The following is a 20,264-nucleotide window of genomic DNA, read 5'->3' on the forward strand; positions in this document are numbered from 1 at the left end:
CAAGGTTGTCGTTGCTTAAAAATAACCGGCGCTGCGCCTCCTTCTCTCGGGCAGCGAGTCGTCCTCCACGCCGGGAAATGGGGCCACGCCCGAGGAGTGCCCGGCGCTCGCCGACAGCCCGACCACGCTCACCGAGGCCCTGCAGATGATCCACCCCATTCCCGCAGACTCGTGGAGAAACCTCATCGAACAGATAGGTGGGTGTCCTTGGCGGCGGCGGCGGGGCTCCACTGGGAAGCGCCCTGGTGGACTCGGAGGGTCCCCCTGCCCGTGAGATGCCGTTGCATTTCTGCGAGCACCGTATCCCGTGTGGCTAAGGGACCTTTTTGACACATTCGGTTCCAAGTGGTTCCACAGGCAAAACTGCCACATTTTAATAGTGCTGTATAATTGGGTTCCAGCAAGTGCATTTGACTCCTGCTCTCCAGAGAGGTCTACCTGCCCAGCCCTTTCTGGGGGAGGGCCCTCTGCCCCCTTGTCATTTCTGCCAAAAAGACCAGGGGTGAGGCCCTGCTGGGTTTTGCAGGAAGGGGTGCTGTGGGAGCCCCCTCCTGGGAGGGGCCTTGGAAAGACCTGGGAAGACAGCCAGGTCTGAGAATGGCTTCTGCGGAGACCCAGGCTCAGGAAGAAGAGGCGGTGGTGGGAAGGAAGGGTAAAATGGAGACGGAGTGGGAGCCCCAGAGGCCCCTGGGTTAGGAAGGGAAGGCTGGTGTCACCTGCTTTTCCAGGAACGTGGCCCAGGGTGCGGGGCACAGCTGTGGCTCAAGAACTGTGTGAACGCAGAGTGGGTTGAGAAGGTGTCCCGAGAACTCAAGCACTTGGATTTAAAAGTCAAAAATTGCTAACGACGTCAAACTAGGTCCGTCCCGTGACAGTCACCACCGGCGGTAGTGAAGGGGGGCAACGTGGGCTCCGTTATTTGGAAAATGGTACCGGCTGCTTAGAAAATCTTTTTGTCCTTCGGTGTTGTCAGAGCAGCAGTTTGTCCGTTAAATTAAAACGCCAGGTTGGGAAATTTTATCCCTAAATACATCATTACTGTCCTCTCTCTGAGTCACTGAGGCAGACGGGAGGTGTCTTGAGTGGAAGCAGAGTTTCCGTTGCCCCAGGAGACCCTGTCTGTGGGAGACTTCTCGGGCCAGCCCACTCTTCCCTGGAAGGGATTTTTCCAGACTGAACCCTGAGAGGAGCGGAGCCCCGCGCACAGCAGAGGGGGTGGGGCGCATTCTGCGAGCTGTTGGGCTGCGCTGACTCCAGGAATGTTGTTACCAGGGCTTCCTGTGTGTCAGGCTGGGTGACGGTGGCAGATTTTCCCTTTGTTTGCTGGGGTAACAGACAGGGGCCGAGAGCAAAGACCCTTAGAAACCTTTTCTTCCCGCCTCTCTGCCACATTGTCCTTCGTAGTGAGGAAACCCACCTCTGCCTTAGCCTACGCTGGAAACCTTGACTTCCACCCTCTCGAAAGGGATCTTCTGTAGCTAAAATCAGTGTCATCACTGGGAGGGACGTAGAGTGGGGGTGGGGAGCTCCATGCCTCCTTTCGCGGAGAGAGGGGCTGTCCTCTGCATCACGGGCGTGTGGAGACACCCCTCCTGGAGGTGGCCGGTCCTGTTAGGCTAGTGGCACAAGCTTGAAGCAGGGAGTCAGGGGACCTGAGCGCTGGTGTGCACTCAGGCTGGCCCTCGGCATGTGGCAAACCGCAGGGACTAATATTCCAAGTCTTTTCTCCCACCACCCCCTTCCAGTATCCGCTGGTGTCATTGGTGAATATCTCTGTCCGGCTCCTGGGCTGGATCCGTAGTAAGTGCTCACCGGCTGTGATGGATGGACGACAACCCAGAGCTGTCAGCACCTTCTCGCTTCCTCCCTTATGGACTTGAGGCCGGTGCCGAACAGACTCCTCCAACAGCCATATCTGCCCTTACCTCCCGGAAGGGAGGGAGTTCCTTGCCAGGTATCAGATAAGGACGAGTTCCTAAAGCCACAGGGGAATCAAGCAGGGAGGAAAAGGCGAAGGCAGGTGTGGGCATTTTGTAGCCTGCTCTTAGGTTTTGCAGCGTCTCCCACGGAGGCCAGAGCAGAATTGCTCAGGATGATGCACGCTATGGCCCACAGCTGTCGTTATAGACCACGGACCCCGAGACCCTGTGATGGACCCTGAGACTGGCTTCGTGTGCACAGGTGTGCTGTTGTTGTCTCTGACCCCTAACAGATGCTTGACACGTGAAAGGTGTTCACTTAAATGAATCCCCCACCCTTTAGAAGTTTCTATTTGAGTGATTCAAAAAGTGAGATTTTGAATGACTCCAGGAGCTTGGGCAAGAGGAGCGAAGAACTCCCCCTCTTTCACGGGGCAGCACAGCCAGCCTGGTACAAATCATTTTAAGTAGGAAAGATGGGAACTGGGTCTTCTAATTGTGCATGAATATAATACACCAGGTGGGGAGCACCTGGGTGGCTCGGTCGGTTGAGCGTCCGACTCTTGATTTTGGCTCAGGTCCTGATCTCACGGTTTGTGAGATAGAGCCCCGCGTCGGGCGCTGCGCAGGAGCCTGCTTGGGATTCTCTGTCTCCCTGTCTCTCTCTGCCCCTCCTCTGTGTGCGCACACGCACTCTCTTTCTGTCTCTCTCTTAAAATAAATAAACACTAAAAAAATAATAATAATATGCCAGGTGAAAGGAGCCCCTGGATGGCTCAGTCAGTTAAGCATCTGACTTCGGCTCAGGTCATGACCTTGTGAGTTTGAGCCCCGCATCCGGCGCTGTGCTGACAGCTCGGAGCCTGGAACCTGCTTCAGATTCTGTGTCTTCCTCTCTCTCTCTCTGCCCCTCCCCTGCTTGCACTGTGTGTGTGTGTGTGTGTGTGTGTGTGTGTGTGTGTGTCTCAAAAATAAATATTTAAAACAGTTAAAAATATATACACCAGGTGAAAGATTTTACCAGTAAAGTTAATTTTCACATAAAGTTGTGCTTGCTGAGTGTACAAGATATAAAATAGGAAATCATATTAACAGTACAAGGAGTAGAGAAATTTAATCAGTTAACATGTAGCTTCTCAGGTAAAGCTACTCTATCTGAATTTTAAGACTAATAAAAATAAACAAGTTATGAGAAATGGTTACACAGTGTGTCAGATAACTCTTCGTAGTCACAGTAATTCCAGGAAAAACAGTGTTGAAATTCATATTCTAAATGCTTCAGAAAGAACTATAGAGTTTTAAGAAAATCCTAAAATTACTGGTAGTGGGAGTCGTTGACCAAAAGTAACAGAATATCCAGCAAAAAATGACATTACACAATGGCAATATTGTATCTCAAAGGTAGAAAATTCTGGAGTTGGTTTCCTCACCCAGCTCCTTTCCCTCCACCATTCTCAACATTTGGGCTTCATGTCACAAGATGGCTGCCATAGCTCCAGGCATCACATCTTCAAGCAGCCATGTCTAAAAGCATAAAAGGGAAGTATTTATTCTTCAAGTGTTTATTGGTAAGGAACATCTTTTTGGGAAGCCCTTCTCAGAGATGTAGGATGTCCCCTTACTCTCCTTGGCCAGGTTAGGTTATGTCATGCTCATGTCTAAACCCACCACTGGCAAGAAGGAGGAAACTATCACGGTAGGGCTGTTTGTTTGTTTGTTTGTTTGTTTGTTTGTTTGTTTCAGGTGGTTTTGTTAAACTTATTTTCTGGCTTTCAGCATATACATGAACAACCTGTATACTTTGAACTTAGAGATGAGGGCTGAGTGTCCCCTGTGAATCTTATAGGGCAGATGAGGCCCTTTAGGCAGATGAAGCCAGATTTTAAGGGAAATTTACATTGGATGTGGACATTTATTTCTAAATCTTAAGACGAATTTCTGTGATTTTATCTTGTCAAGGGAGTCCCCTGGAGCTAGCCATTATACTGCTAAGATAATTGAGAGCTCTCTCTAAAGAATTTTTGTTTGTTTGGTTGGTTTGGGTTTTTTTCCCTCCACCCTTTGGAGAAAGTTTTTACTTCTATTTTTTTAAGCTTTTATTTTAATTCCAGTTAGTTAACATATAAACTAATATTAGTTTCAGGTGTGCAGTACAGCATCACGGTAGGTTTTGATCAGTCAACATTCACCCACTTCCCAGAGCACAGAACGGGTCAGCACCCAAACAAAACTCCTCCCCTGCCAGCTGGGAACAAGGGGTGTGAGGAGATGGGAGAGAGGCAGCCAACCGTGTGATTTCCGAATTATTATTTTCAACCCAACTACCCACAATGCTGATATTTTTGCTGCTTTTCACCAGACGTATCACAGTGAGATGCCGGAGATAGGATTTACTCATGATATGCCGACCGTAGCATATGTAAGACATATTTTTTGAACCTTCAAAAAGATGCCAGATTAGTAAGCGCTTTGGTGAAACTTTAGAAACGGCATTTTTTTTAAAGGCGTCCAACAAATATATGAGTACCTACTATGTGAGAGGCTCATTCACCTGGAAACGTGAATCCAAGTCAACTCAAACTTGATTTCTTTAAGCCTCTGGAAACACTGTGCATTGGAATCACAGGAGAATGACTGGGTCAATGTCAGCACAACAGTTAAATCTTACGCTCATGACTGAACCAGTTTAGGTAGTGACGTTAAACCTCTGTCTTACAGATCTTCAGTCTGGATTGCATTTAACGAAGACTTTGCTTTTCTTTTTTCACTGTAACATTGGAAAATCACAGGATTCTAACAGTGCAACATCATAGGATCTTAATTTTTTAAAATTATTTATTATTATTTTTAATGTTTATTTTTATTTTTGAGAGAGACAGAGACAGAATGTGAGTGGGTTAGGGGCAGAGAGAGAGGGAGACACAGAATCCCAAGCAGGCTCCGGGCTCTGAGCCGTCAGCACAGAGCCCGACGCGGGGCTCGAACTCACAAGCTATGAGATCATGACCTGAGCTGAAGTCAGCTGCTCAACCGACTGAGCCACCCAGGCGCCCTGGATCTTAATTTTTTTTTTTTTTTTTTTTAAGTAAACGCTATACTTACCATAAAGGCTGTACAATTTTGCATTATGGAGCATAGGAAGCCAACTAATTCCACAGGGCGAGTTTGTTTGGCTCCTGTTTATGAATATAATTTATCTGGCCACGTTCAGGATTTCAAAGTCAATCTGTTTTTCTTTCGTTCCTTTGTCTCCTGTTTAGATATATTTAACAATTAGATAAGGAAGGAATGATAGCTAATGTTTGTACTTCGTTCATTGTAAGAGAAAGTGCTTTACGAGTGGTACATTTATCCCAATTAGAATTTCTTTGGGAAAATCATCTTTGTTTTCTAGGTGGACATATCAAGGGGCCCCAACTGCTGTTCAGACCAGTACATCCAGCTAGCTGCCCACTGGACCTCTCCTCCTGGGTGCCCCTCAGGTGCACCTGATCTCTCCACCACCCCATCTCCCAGTTGTACCCTCTCCCTGTGTTCCTGGTCTCTTTGAGTGGGGCCACCACACCCTGTGGCCATGCTGGTCACCTGGATGCCATTCATGACCCAGCAACAGGCAGTCACCGGGACCGACTTGTACCTCATTATCACTGTTCCCTGAATTGGGTACTTGGCCCCATCCCCCACAGGTAGTGCACGTCTCCATCATCACCCCCCTGGGGAGTTACCCAAGCGTCTTTCTTCCTAACCACAGCCATTCAAAAAGGGGGGCAGAGCTGCTTGCCTCGGGTCATTCGGGGCCTCTCTCATCCCAACAGGATAGACCACCACCTTCATGGCGTGGCAGGTAGACAAGACCCTAGGGGTCTGACCCCCTCCTCACGCAGGCCCCACCCCGGTCTCGCTAGGCCGGGAACCCCCCTGGCCACTGAAGCTTATCTGCTGTGAGGAGACACTCCCTCCACCCTACAGCCAGGATGTCTGAAGTGGGTTTTCCCTATGGAGATGCTACGTTTGTGCTGATTCATATGTACCTCCAAATCTCCTTGGAGACATAGAGTGCTTTTATTTTAAGTACAATTGGTCAGGGAGGTAAGTCTGAAATTGCAAAAGCAAAAAAAAAAAAAAAAAAAAAAGGAATGAATTACTGGTCTTTCCTTCAAGATGAGAATTTACAACTACTCCCATTTCACAAATGAACATACTTAGGTTTTTAATATTGAAGCATTTAAGGCTAGGGAAAGCATCCTGTTGGGATACTGAAACATAATTGGGACATCTCCATCAATTCTGTGCACAATGGTTATTAACACATCAAGTTCTAGATTTGCCGAGTATATTTGTGTGACTGGATTTTGAACGCATTCCTGGATTTCTTTATTTGTTGAACAAAATTTCCATATGCTGATCGTTCCCGAGAAATGAAGAAAGTGGCAGTTCATTGGGCCGCCCGGAGCCTTTTGGGGAGACGGGGGTGCGGGGCTGGCTGGCTTTATGTATTCATAGGTGCAGCACCTGCCCTTGATAGGAGTACCGAGCCTTGACCTAGTGATTCAGAAAGATCTTTGTCTGAAATCTTTCCCTTTTCTTCATTACAAATCTGTTTGGCTTCAGGGCTCCTGTATCAGGAATACCGAGACAAATCAACACTCCAGGAAATTGAAACCAGGAGACAACAGGATGCAGAGATACAAACCAATGCCCATGTTTCCCCGGCCAGCGAGGAGACTCCAGGAGAGGATGAGGACGAGGAGGAGGAGGAGGACGAGCCGGCAAGCCCACCCGAGAGGAAGGCTCTGCCCCAGATCTGCCTGCTCAGTAACCCCCACTCGCGATTTAACCTCTGGCAGGATCTTCCAGAGATTCAGAGCAGCGGGGTGCTGGAAATCCTCCAGCCCGAGGAGATCAAACTGCAGGAGGTAAAGGGCTGCCCGGAGGGGAGGGGGTGGGATCTCCTTATCGCCTTTCAGAACGTACAGGTGTTTTAACCAGGGGTGGGGAGGGGGGGCGGTGATGAGGCTTCTTCTTGTGAGGGGAGGACCTCCAGCTGGCTAACCAGAAGAGTTCCAGGCAGGGCTCAACCATCCAGAACATACAGGGAAATTCACATCATTTCACAGGCAACAAAAAATACCTCATTACCTTCCAGGAGAGCTCAGCCCAAGCCTGCCTGTTCACAGCATAGCTGTTTCATTAGAGAGCAAGGTGGCATTCTTTTGTCGCCGCCATTGCCGTCGGGTGTTTGTGGGGCGCACGTGAGCGCCGATGCACTCGGTGATGCCGAGCTCGCTGGGCCTGGGAAGGAAGTCAGTCATCTGTGGCTCACCTTCACCGCGTCATTCTGGAGCCCCTGCCACCTTGCCCGAGCGAATCTTCCCTCAACGGGAAATCCAGGACTTGTGTGCCTTCTCTGCTTCACTTGATGGTTCAGCCAGACCTTGCCTGTGAGTTAGGCTGAGGCAGAAGCACTGGGTTGCCTAACGGTTTGTCGCAGGCAGGGAGAAATAACCCATGAAGAATTAACAGTGACGGAAACGCGTCGCTAAGAAATCTTCGTGTTCATTTAGTTGAGTAAAGATTACTTGGGTGCGGAAAGCGCACCTGTGGTCTAGAGTCACCAGGGCGTGGCCGGTCAGCGGTGAGGACAGAGACTGCTGGGGGGAAATGGCGAGGATCCACGTGGGTGCTCACCGGGAATTTTAAAAGGTGGATAGATAGGTGGAGAGATTTGGGGTTTTTTTCATTGTATTCAGTTTCATCATCTGTCTCTCACCCACACTCACGTGCCCCTTCAAGACCGTACTGGAACTTGTTCCTAGATGCGGCCGGGTCTCCAGATGGCCTGCCCTGTTTAACCCCTGTGCCTTCTGCACCGGAGTCTACAGAAACATTTGTTCTTCTTGTTTATTTAAAAGGCACAAGTAACGTGTGCCCACAGCCACGACCGGGAACGAGAGCACTCCTGACCAGAGTCCCCTAACGTGGACTCAGGCTCACAGTGTGCTTGACAGCTGCTCAGGGAAGGCTAGGGGGCCGTTGGGGGCGGCAGGGCGGTATTTTGTGCAGAGCCGCCGGCACCCCACCCGGGAGGGTCAGGGACGATCAGGAGGGATGGATTAAAACTTGACATCCCTTGGGACTTGTGAGCAGTGACTTGTAAATGGCTGTGTCAAGAGTTTTGTTTTTTCTTATGAAACTTCTGATGTAAATAATGTGTAGGCATCCATTCCCGATGTGGCTTCTCCCCAGTTTTGCATAAAAAATACTGGAGGAGGCATAAAGAAGCCAGTCGCCCCCACGGAAATGAAGATGTATGGGGGTACCTCCCCGGAGGCAGGGGGCGCTGGATTGAGAAAAGCAACCTTGAGGAAGGTGCGGGAACACGTGGAGAGACACCCCTCCCACCCCCGCAGCTGTCCGTCCCTCCTAGAGGCTTCCCCAGCTGCAGATACGGCCGCCGTCCCTAACTAGGAATTATACAATACTATTTTGTATTTGACTTGTTTCACACAGTATTACCACCATGGGGCCTTTTTTTTTTTTTTTTTTTTTTTTTTTTTGGTCCCTGGAACAAGGGAAAAAGACCAATTTCTGGGTAAATATTTCTTTCTCCTACCTTGATAATTAGAGAAATAAAGATTTGAACTACTTCGGAAAGCTTAGGGATAAACTCTAGTAGAACTTATAACGTAAGCTTTCTACAACATAAGTAAAGTTAAAGCAGAGAGCACAGGGCTCTCTTTGTAATAAAAGAAAACCATATTCTTTGTAATGAAAGAAAACCATAAAAAAGCACACACACACACACAAAAACCAACAACATAAAATAAGGCGGCAGAGTCCGTAGCAAACTTATCAGTTATAATAAGTGTAAATTGCTTAAATCCTCCATGGAAAGACCGAAATCCTCCAATTGATTGGAAAACTAGACCCGTTACATTGTGGGACAGAGTCGAATTCGGATAAGTTCACAAAGGGAGCGAATCATCTTGTATTGTTAAAGGGATCCTTTACGTTGATGACGGTATCGCTTTATTTTTAAGTGTTTTAGAATTAAATAGGCAATTCATGAACACGTTTTCGTCGTTCAAGAGAACGCAGACGTGTGCCGGCCTTTTCTCGGCTCCTGGCTTCTCACCGGGGGACCAGCTGTGTGTGTCTTCTCTTTCCTGTTTAAAGTGTAGTCACAATGTCACAAAACTCTGGTTTTGGAGTTCAGACACTTACAGAGACTCGTAGGGGCAAAATCCTTACGGATGTTTGTGAGGTTTCCCCCCATACTTACAGTTGTTTCATTCAACAGCAGTTTGATTTGGGTTTTGGTTTTTAGCAACTTGCTTTTTGTTGGCAACTTGCTTTTTGAAGGCCTCTTAAGAGCCTTCAGCTTAATTTTCATGAAAACCGCTCCCTGTGGCCTGCAGTACAGCTAGCTTGAATGAGTGTGACGGCAAGCATGGGGGCGGGCGGCTCATAGGTGGGGAGGGAAGTGTGCAGGTGGCCTGGTGACCAAAGAGCTCAGCGGACCCCTGCACAGCTTTGCAGGGAAACAGTGCCATCGACTCAGCAAGTGGTCCCGCGGAGCTTGATTAGGAAGAGCTTCCGTGTGCATGTATCTCCGTGCTCATGTGTCAAAGTAAAGTGCGCTCTAGGGGCACCTGGCTGGCTCAGTCGGAAGAGCATGTGACTCTTGATCTCAGGGTCTTGAGTTCGAGCCCTCTTCGGTGTAGAGATTACATAATTAAAAGAAAAAAATTTTTTTTAAGTGAAAACAGTAAAAAGTGAACAGTTTATTTTAAGGTTTTCTAAGTTCGTATGTATGCTTTTTTTTTTTTTTTTAATTCTCAAGTTAGCTAACATAGAGTGTAGTCTTGGCTTCAGGAGTAGAACCCAGTGATTCATCACTTACACATGACACCCAGTGACCATCCCAACAAGTGTCCACCTTAATGCCCAGCCCCCATTTCCCCCACCCCCTCAACCATCAGTTTGTTCTCTGTATTTAAGAGTTTCTTATGGTTTGCCTCCCTCTGTTTTTATCTTATTTTTCCTTCCCTTCCCCTATGAAAATCGGTAAAGTTTCTCAAATTCCACGTATGAGTGAAATCATGTGATATCTGTCTTTCTCTGACTTCTTTGGCTTAGCACAATATCCTCCAGTTCCATCCGTGTTAATGCAAATGGCCAGATCTCATTCTTTTTCATCGCCGAATAGTACTCCATTGTATGTATAAACCACATCTAATCTATTTCATCCATCACTTGATGGACGTTTGGGCTCTTTCCATAATTTGGCTCCTGTTGACAGCGCCACTGTAAACATTGGGGTAAATGTCGCCGCAAAGAACAGTTTAAATGGTGGTGGGCACTGCCAGCTTGCCATTCAAAGAGGCAAGGCAGGTTCCGTACCGCCCCAGGGGTGCCAGTTAGCAAGCCGCAAGACGTTTGCTCCAGTCTGTTGGGTGAAAGAAATCGTACCTCGTTTTAACCCGCCTGTATCGATGCCTTGTAAATTGAGTGTCTTTTCATATGTTTGTTGGCTGTTTCCGTTTCTTTATCTAAGAATTGCCTGTTCTTATCCTTTGCCCATTTTTCTGTTGGGGCGTTTATCCAGTAGGACCTTGGATTTCGGGTACCTTGTTCAGCAAGGGTTCCGCAAGACGAGCAAACACCTCTAATGAATTTTAACTTGACAAGTGAGCCATGTCTTGCAGTACAAGTAGGACATGACGCCACATGTCACATGATCACAACTGAGTCAATAGTTCTTGAAATCCACTTTGATATATGAGTGCTTTGGATTACGAGCATGTTTCCAGAGCAAATTATGCTCACAAGTCCAGGTTTTACTGTACTTCTCTTCTTGATCGATAGCAGCTTTTTGTATGTTCTGGACGTTACATTTTTTTATATACATTTAAAATGTTTTCTTCTGTCGTAAAGCATAGGGGAAGTGATTTAGCATGGTGGTTATGTGCACAGGCACCGGAGCCCAAATGCCTGGGTTTGAATCCCAGTTCTGCTACTCCCTAGCTGTGTGACCTTGGGCCTGTTACTTAACCTCTCTGTGCCTTTGTTTCCTTATCTGTAAAATGGAGATAATCATAGTACCTGTATCACAGGGCTGCCAGGCACATCGACTCAGTTAGGAGGATAAAGAGCCATACGGGCTGATCTCAATGGTGCCCTGCCTTCCTGCTTTGTCTGTTGTATCTTTTTTCACATAAAAATATTTTGTCATTTTTATAGGAAACCTGCCAGTCTTTTTACTGTTTTCAACCTAGTCTCCTAGATGTTCTGTCTTATGATTAGGAAGTAGGAAGGCCATTCCCAAGAGGTGCACTCTACAATGAAAAGGTAATATTACAAACTATTATGAACCGGCAGCCAGACAGAGCAGAATCCGTCAGAAACACTAGCAGAAGCTGACATATACAATATACCGTCTCTGTAGGGGTGGGATATACCACAGACATAAGCAATCTGAAGACAGTCACGAGGTGGGTTTAAGACATTTTTACAGATCTCTATAGTCACTGAAGGCGTGTCGCCCACTGGTAGCATGTCTCCACGTGGAGCTACGGATCCCTTAACGCGGTTAACCCCAACGGAACATGCTGTGCGTGTAAAATACACGCCAAATTTTGAGGGCTTAGCACAAATAAAAAGAAAGCAAAGTACCTTATTAATAATTTCTATATTGCATGTTGACATAATATCTTGGATATACTAGATTAAGTAAAATAGATGAAAATTTTCCCTTTTTTTTTTTTTTACCTTTTTTAATGTGGTTACTAAGAAATTTAAAATTGTATCTGAGACTGCTATTTCTTTTGGACAGCACTGCTCCTAAGAGAAGCAATCTTTTATTTTCCAGTGCCCAGAAATACCACCAAAGAGTGGCCATGTTCAACAGATAAGAAAAAGCTCGATAAGTGTTTATTAAAATTGTACAGGCCGGAATCTCTCCGCCATAAAATGCAGTGAAACAAGAAAATAAATGTAAACAGTGTAAAAACCTCACATCAGAAATGTTTAAATGCTCCTAACCTTTGAGATAAGAAAGTAAATCTTATAATTATAGACTTTTTCAAAGAGGATGAGGAAGATGCTACATTTTTAAAAACACATGGAATGCTGCCAAAGCTGCATTTGGATAAAAATTCACAACCTTACATGCTTTCATTATTAAATAAGGAATAAATACAAAATTAACTGAACTAAGATGTCAGCTTGAGACATACGGTGGGAAAACCCCCACACAAACATACTCTTAAGGAAAGCAGATAGGGTAGAGACCAAAAGATAACGTAAGTTTTGAGTGAAGAATTATTTTCTAGGAAAATGTAAGCTACCAAAAATTAACTCAAAAATAAAAATTTTTTAAACACCAAAATATACCAGGTAACCAAAACAATCTACAAAAGAGATGTTGCACCCAGATGACTGAGTTGTGCCAAGTGGTCAAAGCACAGAGGAGTCCCTTGTTGCTTAGAATAGCCTAGAACACTGCTGGCCAGCAGCATTTTCTGCAATATTGGACATGTTCTATAACTGCATCTCCAAAAGTCTCCAGTCAACATGTGACTGTTGAGCATTTGAAACCCAGTTAGTGCAACTGAGGAACCAAACGTTTAATTTTACTTAATTTAAACCAACCTCCATTTCAAGAGCTCCAGGTTGCCACTGTATTGGTCAGGACAAGTCCAGAGCAGGAATCATCCATTAGTAAAGGACCAGATAGTAAATATTTTAGGCTTTGCGGGCCATGCGGCCTCCTTCACAACCACTCAGCTCTCCGTTATAATGTCACAGCTGCAGATAGACACCATGCAAAGGGATGGACATTCCAGTTAAACTTTACAGTTACAGTTGGCCGGCCCATGGGCTATGGTTGCGCTGACCCCTGGTCTAGAACATGGCAAAGAGGGAAATACACACATAATTTGAGAATCTTAGTAACCAAATCTGATCAGTAGTGCACACACACATTGCAGCAAATCCACTTAAACACCCCCTTTCTCCATAATCGGTAGGACCTGGAGGCATGAAATCAGGATATAGAAGAGCTGACTGTCATTCAGGCACCTGGGTGGCTCAGTCAGTTGAGCGTCTGACTCTTGATTTCAGCTCCGGTCATGATCCCAGGATTGTGGGATTGAGTCCCTCGACCAGCTCCTTGCTGGGCTTGAAGCCTGCTTAACATTCTCTCTCTCTCTCTGCCTCTGCCCCTCCTCAACGTGCACACATGCATGCTCTCTCCTTCTCTCAAAAAAAAAAAAAAAAAAATTTAGGAAGTGGGGGGTGGTGCCTGGGTGGCTCAGTCACTTAAGTGTTCAACTCTTGATCTCAGCTCAGGTCTTGATCTCAGGGTCATGAGTTCAAGCCCCACACTGGGCTCTGTGCTGGCCTACTTAAAAGAATATCAAATAAATAATAAAGCAGAGTCTGCTTTCTTTAAAAAAAAAAAATAAAGGAGAAAAATTGACTGTCATCAACCAAGTGGAACTAATGACATTTATAGGACACCCCACTCAACACTAGAAGAATACAGGGTTTTTTTTTTTTCAAGTGCACACAGAACATTCACCAAGATGGATCATAGCACGCTTTAAGAGATTTTAAAGAATTCAGATCAATGAACTATTGAGACCTCATCAAACTAAAAAGCTTCTACACAGCAAAGGAAACAATCAGCAAAACTAAAAGGCAACTGACGGGATGGGAGAAGATATTTGCAAACGACATATCAGATAAAGGGTTAGTGTCCATACAGACCTTATCACACTCAATACCCAAAAAACAAATAATCCAGTGAAGAAAGGGGCAAAAGACATGAATAGACACTTCTCCAAAGAAGACATCCAGATGGCCAACCGACACATGAAAACATGCTCAACATCACTCATCATCAGGGAAACACAAAGCCACACTGAGAGACCACCTCACACCTGTCAGAATTGCGTACATTAACAACTCAGGCAACAACAGATGTTGGCGAGGATGCGGAGAAAGAGGATCTCTTTTGCACTGCTGGTGGGAATGCAAGCTGGTGCAGCCACTCTGGAAAACAGTATTGGGGTTCTTCAAGAAATTAAAAATAGAACTACCCTATGACCCAGCAATTGCATTACTAGGTATCTATCCAAGGGATACAGAGATGCTGTTTTGAAGGGGCACATGCACCCCATGTTTATAGCAGCACTATCAACAATAGCCAAAGTATGGAAAGAGCCCAAATGTCCATTGATGGTTGAATGGATAAGTAAGATGTGGTTCATATAAACAGTGGAGTATTACTCAGCAATCAAAAAGAATGAAATCTTGCCATTGGCAACTACATGGATGGAACTAGAGGGTATTATGCTAAGCGAAATTAGTCAGAGAAAGACAAATATCATATGACTTCACTCATATGAGGACTTTAAGAGACAAAACAGAGGGGCGCCTGCGTGGCTCAGTCGGTTAAGCGGCCGACTTCGGCTCAGGTCATGATCTCGCGGTCCATGAGTTTGAGCCCCACGTCGGGCTCTGTGCTGACAGCTCAGAGCCTGGAGCCTGTTTCAGATTCTGTGTCTCCCTCTCTCTGACCCTCCCCCGTTCATGCTCTGTCTCTCTCTGTCTCAAAAATAAATAAACGTAAAAAAAAAAAAAAAAGAGACAAACAGATGAACATAAGGGAAGGGAAGCAAAAATTATATAAAAACAGGGAGGGTGACAAAACATGAGACTCCTAAATATAGAGAACAAACAGAGGGTTGCTAGAGGAGTTGTGGGAGGGGAGATGGGCTAAATGGGTAAGGGGTTTAAGGAATCTACTCCTGAAATCATTGTTGCACTATGTGCTAACTTGGATATAAATGATAAAAAAATAAGTACATTCTAGAAAGCAAAATAAATAAAATAATTCAGATCATACAAAGTATGTTCTCTGATTATCATAGAATGAAAATAAAAATCACATGAAGATAACAGAAAAATCTCCAAACACAGAAGTCAAGCAGCACGTGTCCCTGAGTCAAAGAGAAAGTCTGCAGGGAAGTTAGAAACAAACTGTCCCTATCCCTGTTCACAGGTGATATGATGATTGTCTACGTAGAAAATCCTAAGAAATCCACAAAGGAAAACCCTCTAAAAACTAATAATAATAGGGCTGCCTGGGTGGCTCAGTCAGTTGTGTCTGACTTCGGCTCAGGTCATGATCTCATGGTTCGTGAGTTCGAGCCCTGCATCAGGCTGTCTGCTGTCAGCTCGGAGCCCGCTTTGGATTTTGTCACCCCCTCTCTCTGTGTCCCTCTCACTCATGCTGTCTCTCTTAAAAATGAATAAACATTAAAAAAACCTAATAATAATGATACACACTAGCTAAAAAAAAAAAAAAAAAGAAAAATACAATACCAAGTGCTGGTGTGGATGTGGGAGAACTAGAATTCATGTACATCGCTGGTAGGATTGCAAAATGGTCTGGCTGCTCTGGAGAAGAGTGGGTGGTTTCTTTTTATTTTGTTTTGTGTTTTGTTTTAGAGAGAGAGAAAGAGCACAAGTGGGGGAGGGGGCAGAGAGAGAGGGAGAATCTGAAGCAGGTGCCATACTCAACACAGAGTCTAACTCAGGGCTCTTATAAGTGACACAGACAGCGTAGAGCCCAGCAGTCCCAATCGTAGGTGTCTACCTAGACCAGTGTCTCAAGAGCAACATTATGACATTTGGGGCTGGATCATTCTTTGTTGGGGGTTGGGGGGAACTCTCCTGTGCATTGTAACACGTTTCTACCCCCAGTTGTGACAACCACAAATGTGTCTCGATCTAGATGAATGTACCCTGGGGAGCAAAAATACTTCCTCGTTGAGAACCATTGCTCTAGACACATAAAAAACTCACATTTACGCAAAAGCCTGCACATGAAGGTTTATAGTATCTCTATTCATAATTGCCCAAGACTTGGAACAACCCAATTATCCTTTAACAGATACGGATACATCTCCGTTGGATATGGATACAGGTCCGTACAATGGCATGCTGCTCTGTGCTAAAAAGAAGATCTATTGATACGCATGGCCTAGATGAATTTCAGAGGCATCTGACTGAGCAAAAGAAACCAGAAAGTTTCCACACTAAGTGATTCCATGTGTAGGACATTCTGAGAACAACAGTTACAGTGACAGAGACCAGATGGATGATTGCCAGGGGTGAGGGTTGGGGACTGTGTGACCAGAGCAGGATAGCACAGGGGCCCTTTGATAAAACCCTTGTGTGCCCTGGTTGCAGTATTGGTTATAAGTATCTATACTTGTGTTAAAATTCACAGAACTGCGCACCCCAAAACAGTCAATTTTACTGCATATTAATTTAAAAACTAAAATTAAAAAAAAAGGGTTGAATGTCCTCCTTCTGTTCAGCCCAACAAAATCAGCACTCTTTCCCACACTCCCCCCCAAAATAAAACCTAGATCTGTCTCACTGTGAATTAAGGCAAAAATTTACCTAAAACACTAGAAAATCAAACCTGCAGCTACATTAAAAGAATAACATACATTGAGCACATATGCATGAATACAAAGATAGTGTCAAGTTTGGGCCAAAATGAGTCATGTCAATAGGCCAGAGGAGAAGAACGTCCTGATCTTCAAAGACATTGAAAAGGGAAGTAGTCCATTTATTTCCATCTAAACAAAACTCGGGATACTGTCTGAAATGTATAAGGAATATCTTAAGTCTATATCCAAGATCACATTGAACAAAGATTTGTTGGAGGCAATAAAGGCAAGACAATGAATCTTGCTAACGCTGATGTTCTGGAAGTTCAAGCCAGGCCAACGTGACAAGGGAAGAAATAAGAGATAAAAAGCAATAAAGAAGGAAAGTCAAAGCCACTCTTACCTGCCAATGAAGGATGGCTGCCTACTTAAAAATCTTGGGGTGGGGGGCGCCTAGGTGGCTCAGTCAGTTGAGTGTCCAACTTCGGCTCAGCTCATGATCTCGCAGTTCGTGAGTTCGAGCCCCACGTCAGGCTCACTGCTGTCAGCCTGTCAGTGCAAAGGTGCCTCATATCCTCTGTCTCCCTGTTTCTGCCCCTCCCCTGCTGGCGCTCTCTCAAAAATAAATATTTAAAAAATAAAAATCCTGAGGGATTCAAAGTCCTGGATCTGATAAGGCAGTTGAGGGAAATGCCTGATTCTAAGAAAAACATACAAAACTTAATTGTTGTATGTATCAGCAAAACCCAGGCTTCAATCAATTAGTAAGCTCTGTCAATAAGAAAAAAATGAGTAGGGGCGCCTGGGTGGCGCAGTCGGTTGAGTGTCCGACTTCAGCCAGGTCACGATCTCACGGTCCGTGAGTTCGAGCCCCGCGTCAGGCTCTGGGCTGATGGCTCGGAGCCTGGAGCCGGTTTCCGATTCTGTGTCTCCCTCTCTCTCTGCCCCTCCCCCGTTCATGCTCTGTCTCTCTCTGTCCCAAAAATAAATAAATGTTGAAAAAAAAAATTTAAAAAAAAAAAAAAGAAAGAAAAGAAAAAAATGAGTATCCCAAAGGAAAATGGATAAAACAATTCTCAGGAAAACTGCCAAGCGGCCAGTGATTAAAAAAAGGAGGAAAAAAAAAAAGTCACTGGTTTAATCAACGAGGTCCAAATTAAAGCAGCATTGAAGTATAGGCCTTGCAAATGGCAGAGACTTTTAAAGATATTTAAAACCTGGTGTTGGGGAGATTTTTAAATGAGGACTCTCAGACCCAGCTGATAGGGAGAGTATACCAATATTTGTACCAACCCCCTACAAGAGTATGTTTGTACACTGTCTAGTGTTACTATTCCTAGAAACTCATCTTGAAAAATAATCAGAAACGTGCACAAATATTTGTTAGGATGTTCATTCCAGCAAAAACTAGGGGAAGAATGGGGGTAAGAACCCGAAATGCCCAATCATGGGGGAATTATCTAGTAAGAGAGCATACAAAGGCAAAACATGTAAAAAACGTGTTTTAAAAGAACGAACGTGGGCGCCTGGGTGGCTCAGTCAGTAAAGCATCTGACTTCAGCTCAGGTCATGATCTCGTGGTTCATGAGTTTGAGACCTGCGTCGGGCTCTGTGCTGACAGCTCAGAGCCTGGAGTCTGCTTCGGATTCTGTGTCTCCCTCTCTCTCTGCCCCTCCTCCACTCATGCTCTGTCTCTCTCTCTCAAAAATAAATAAACATTTTAAAAAAGGAAAAAAACGAATGAACTAGAATTTACGACACATTAGAAAATTTTAAAAGGCCGCATAGGCACCTGGATGGCTTGGTCTGTTAAGCATCTCTGTTGATAGCAGCTCAGGTTGTGATCTCATGGTTGTGAGACTGAGCCCTGCATTTGGCGTGGAGCCTACTTGGGATTCTCTCTCCCTCCCTCTCTCTGCCCCTCCCCCACTTGTGCCGCACACCTGCTCACTCTCTCTCAAAATAAATAAATAGACATTAAAAAAATATTTTAAATAAAAAAAAATCATGGTGGAACATGACATCTATAGTAGAATTGGCATAGGAAATAAAGATATTTAATACATTTCATGTTTGTCATTTTCTATGGATCCGATAAAGATCTGTAAACAACTAGGACGAGCTCACCGTAAATATAGTCCCGCGCAGTAGCAAATAACGTGGGCACGCAGGCTTCTGTGTGTCTTGCTCTGAGTCTTTATGGTCTGTCTGACTTTTCACATTTATTTAAAAAAATTTTTTAACGTTTATTTATTACTGAGAGACAGACACAGAGCATGAGTAGGGGAGGGGCAGAGAGAGAGGGAGACACAGAATCCGAAGCAGCTTCAGGCTCTGAGCGGTCACCACAGAGCCCGATGCGGGGCTTGAACTCACAAACTGTAAGATCCTGACCTGAGCCGAAGTCGGATGCTTAACCGACTGAGCCACCCAGGCGCCCTGCATGTTTATTTTAAAAAGCTGAATGTGAGTTTCTATTTTGTTAAAACGTGGCAAGGGACACCACAGGGAGACCTTCAGATTTTTTGTTCCAAACCGGTGACTTCTGCATCAGAGCTCCTCGTTTATCAGAGCAAGTCGGGCAACTTGTACCGCCAGCCCCATCTGTTGTTGGAACGTCTTTTCCTCCTCAAGCTACACAAGCAGCAGGTTGCAGTGAACTACTGTTCACACACAGAAAATTCCCCGAACGATGGCCTTTTGGCAGGCCCGAGTCTTAATCAGTCATCGAAAAGCCAGGATTTAAGAGTAAAACTGTGCGTTTCCCTGCCTTTCTAAGTAAGTAGGTAGCTGAAATTGGAAAACCCCATCCTAGGTGTCGGGTAGGATTTTCTTGGTTTTGTTTTTTGGTTTTTAAACTGATTCTGAAGCTCTTGGTTCCCACTGTCCTCCTTGGAGAGGTCTGGGAGTTCCTGTTTGAGAACACAACGGTCTGAGAAAATAATCAGTCGTACATTCAAGTGACAAGGTTAGGAGGGGCAGCTGTAGAGAGGGTAAGGTGTTCAACAGGGGGAGGGCAGGGGCTTCCCCGGAAAGCCATGGAACACGGAATTGTCCTGAAAGGGAGCAAACAGCAAGGAGGAGGGACCAGGACTGGGGAGCAGTGGGGACAGTCACTAGCAGGAGGAAACATCAGACAGCACTTGACTCTCACCAGGCCTGACCCACCAGAAGAACCTGGAGGGGCTGTCCGTCCCCAGCATGCACTGGGAGTGGTCACTCCTGCGGCTGGTGTGGCTTGTGTCCCCGGCGAGGGCCAGTAACCTGGCTCGGCAAAGAGATAGAAAAAGACAGAGTTGCCCTGGTCCTCAGTCTTGGTGAGCTGGGTGTGCACAGCCTGAAAAAAAGCGGGAAATGATATTTTGAGTATCTCCAGGGAAACGGGGTCACACATACACTCCCAGAGGACCGCCTGCCCAGACTGGTGCTGACTGGCAGCCGGACAGCCCCAACGTGTGCAGACAGAACTTCCAGCTACATCCAGCCCAGGACAAGCAGGGAGGGGACCCAGTGGCCGTCCTGTGTGGGCCTTCTGGGGCATCTGTCCAGCTCTGGTATCACTCAACCTGAGTCTGCTCAGCCTGCAACGCTGGGGAGGTTTTTTCTGTTTGCACAACTTAGAACTTACATGTTTGTTTCGTTTTTCCAAAAGAAAACTATCCCTTTTAGAAGGAAATTGTGGGTTTTTAATATGGTATCCTTCTATCAAGAAATTAAATCGTGATTGTTACTTTGCTCACCAACCCTTGTTGAATCACATATTTGTCCCCTCAGGAAAAACCTTAACAATGCAGCGGATTAGTCTCTAGTCGGGATGGGGCAGGGAATTTTGCCCTGTGGCCTAAGCCGGACAATATCCACCAGACAGAACATC

The 20,264-nt window shown here is 45.6% G+C and overlaps 1 protein-coding gene across 1 annotated transcript in view; it reads left to right on the plus strand.

Moving 5' to 3' along the window:
* The window catches only part of NGEF (neuronal guanine nucleotide exchange factor), a 75,430-nt gene that overhangs the window by 38,836 nt on the left and 16,330 nt on the right, over positions 1-20,264 (plus strand). The window contains exons 2-3 of the mRNA XM_040450649.1: positions 55-197; positions 6,531-6,835. Of these exons, the coding sequence (XP_040306583.1) occupies positions 55-197; positions 6,531-6,835 (448 nt within the window). The remainder of the gene's footprint in view (positions 1-54; positions 198-6,530; positions 6,836-20,264) is intronic.

Source organism: Herpailurus yagouaroundi, unplaced genomic scaffold (genome assembly GCF_014898765.1).
Source record: "Herpailurus yagouaroundi ecotype Mexico unplaced genomic scaffold, PumYag 202, whole genome shotgun sequence".
Taxonomy (NCBI): Eukaryota; Metazoa; Chordata; class Mammalia; order Carnivora; family Felidae; genus Herpailurus; species Herpailurus yagouaroundi.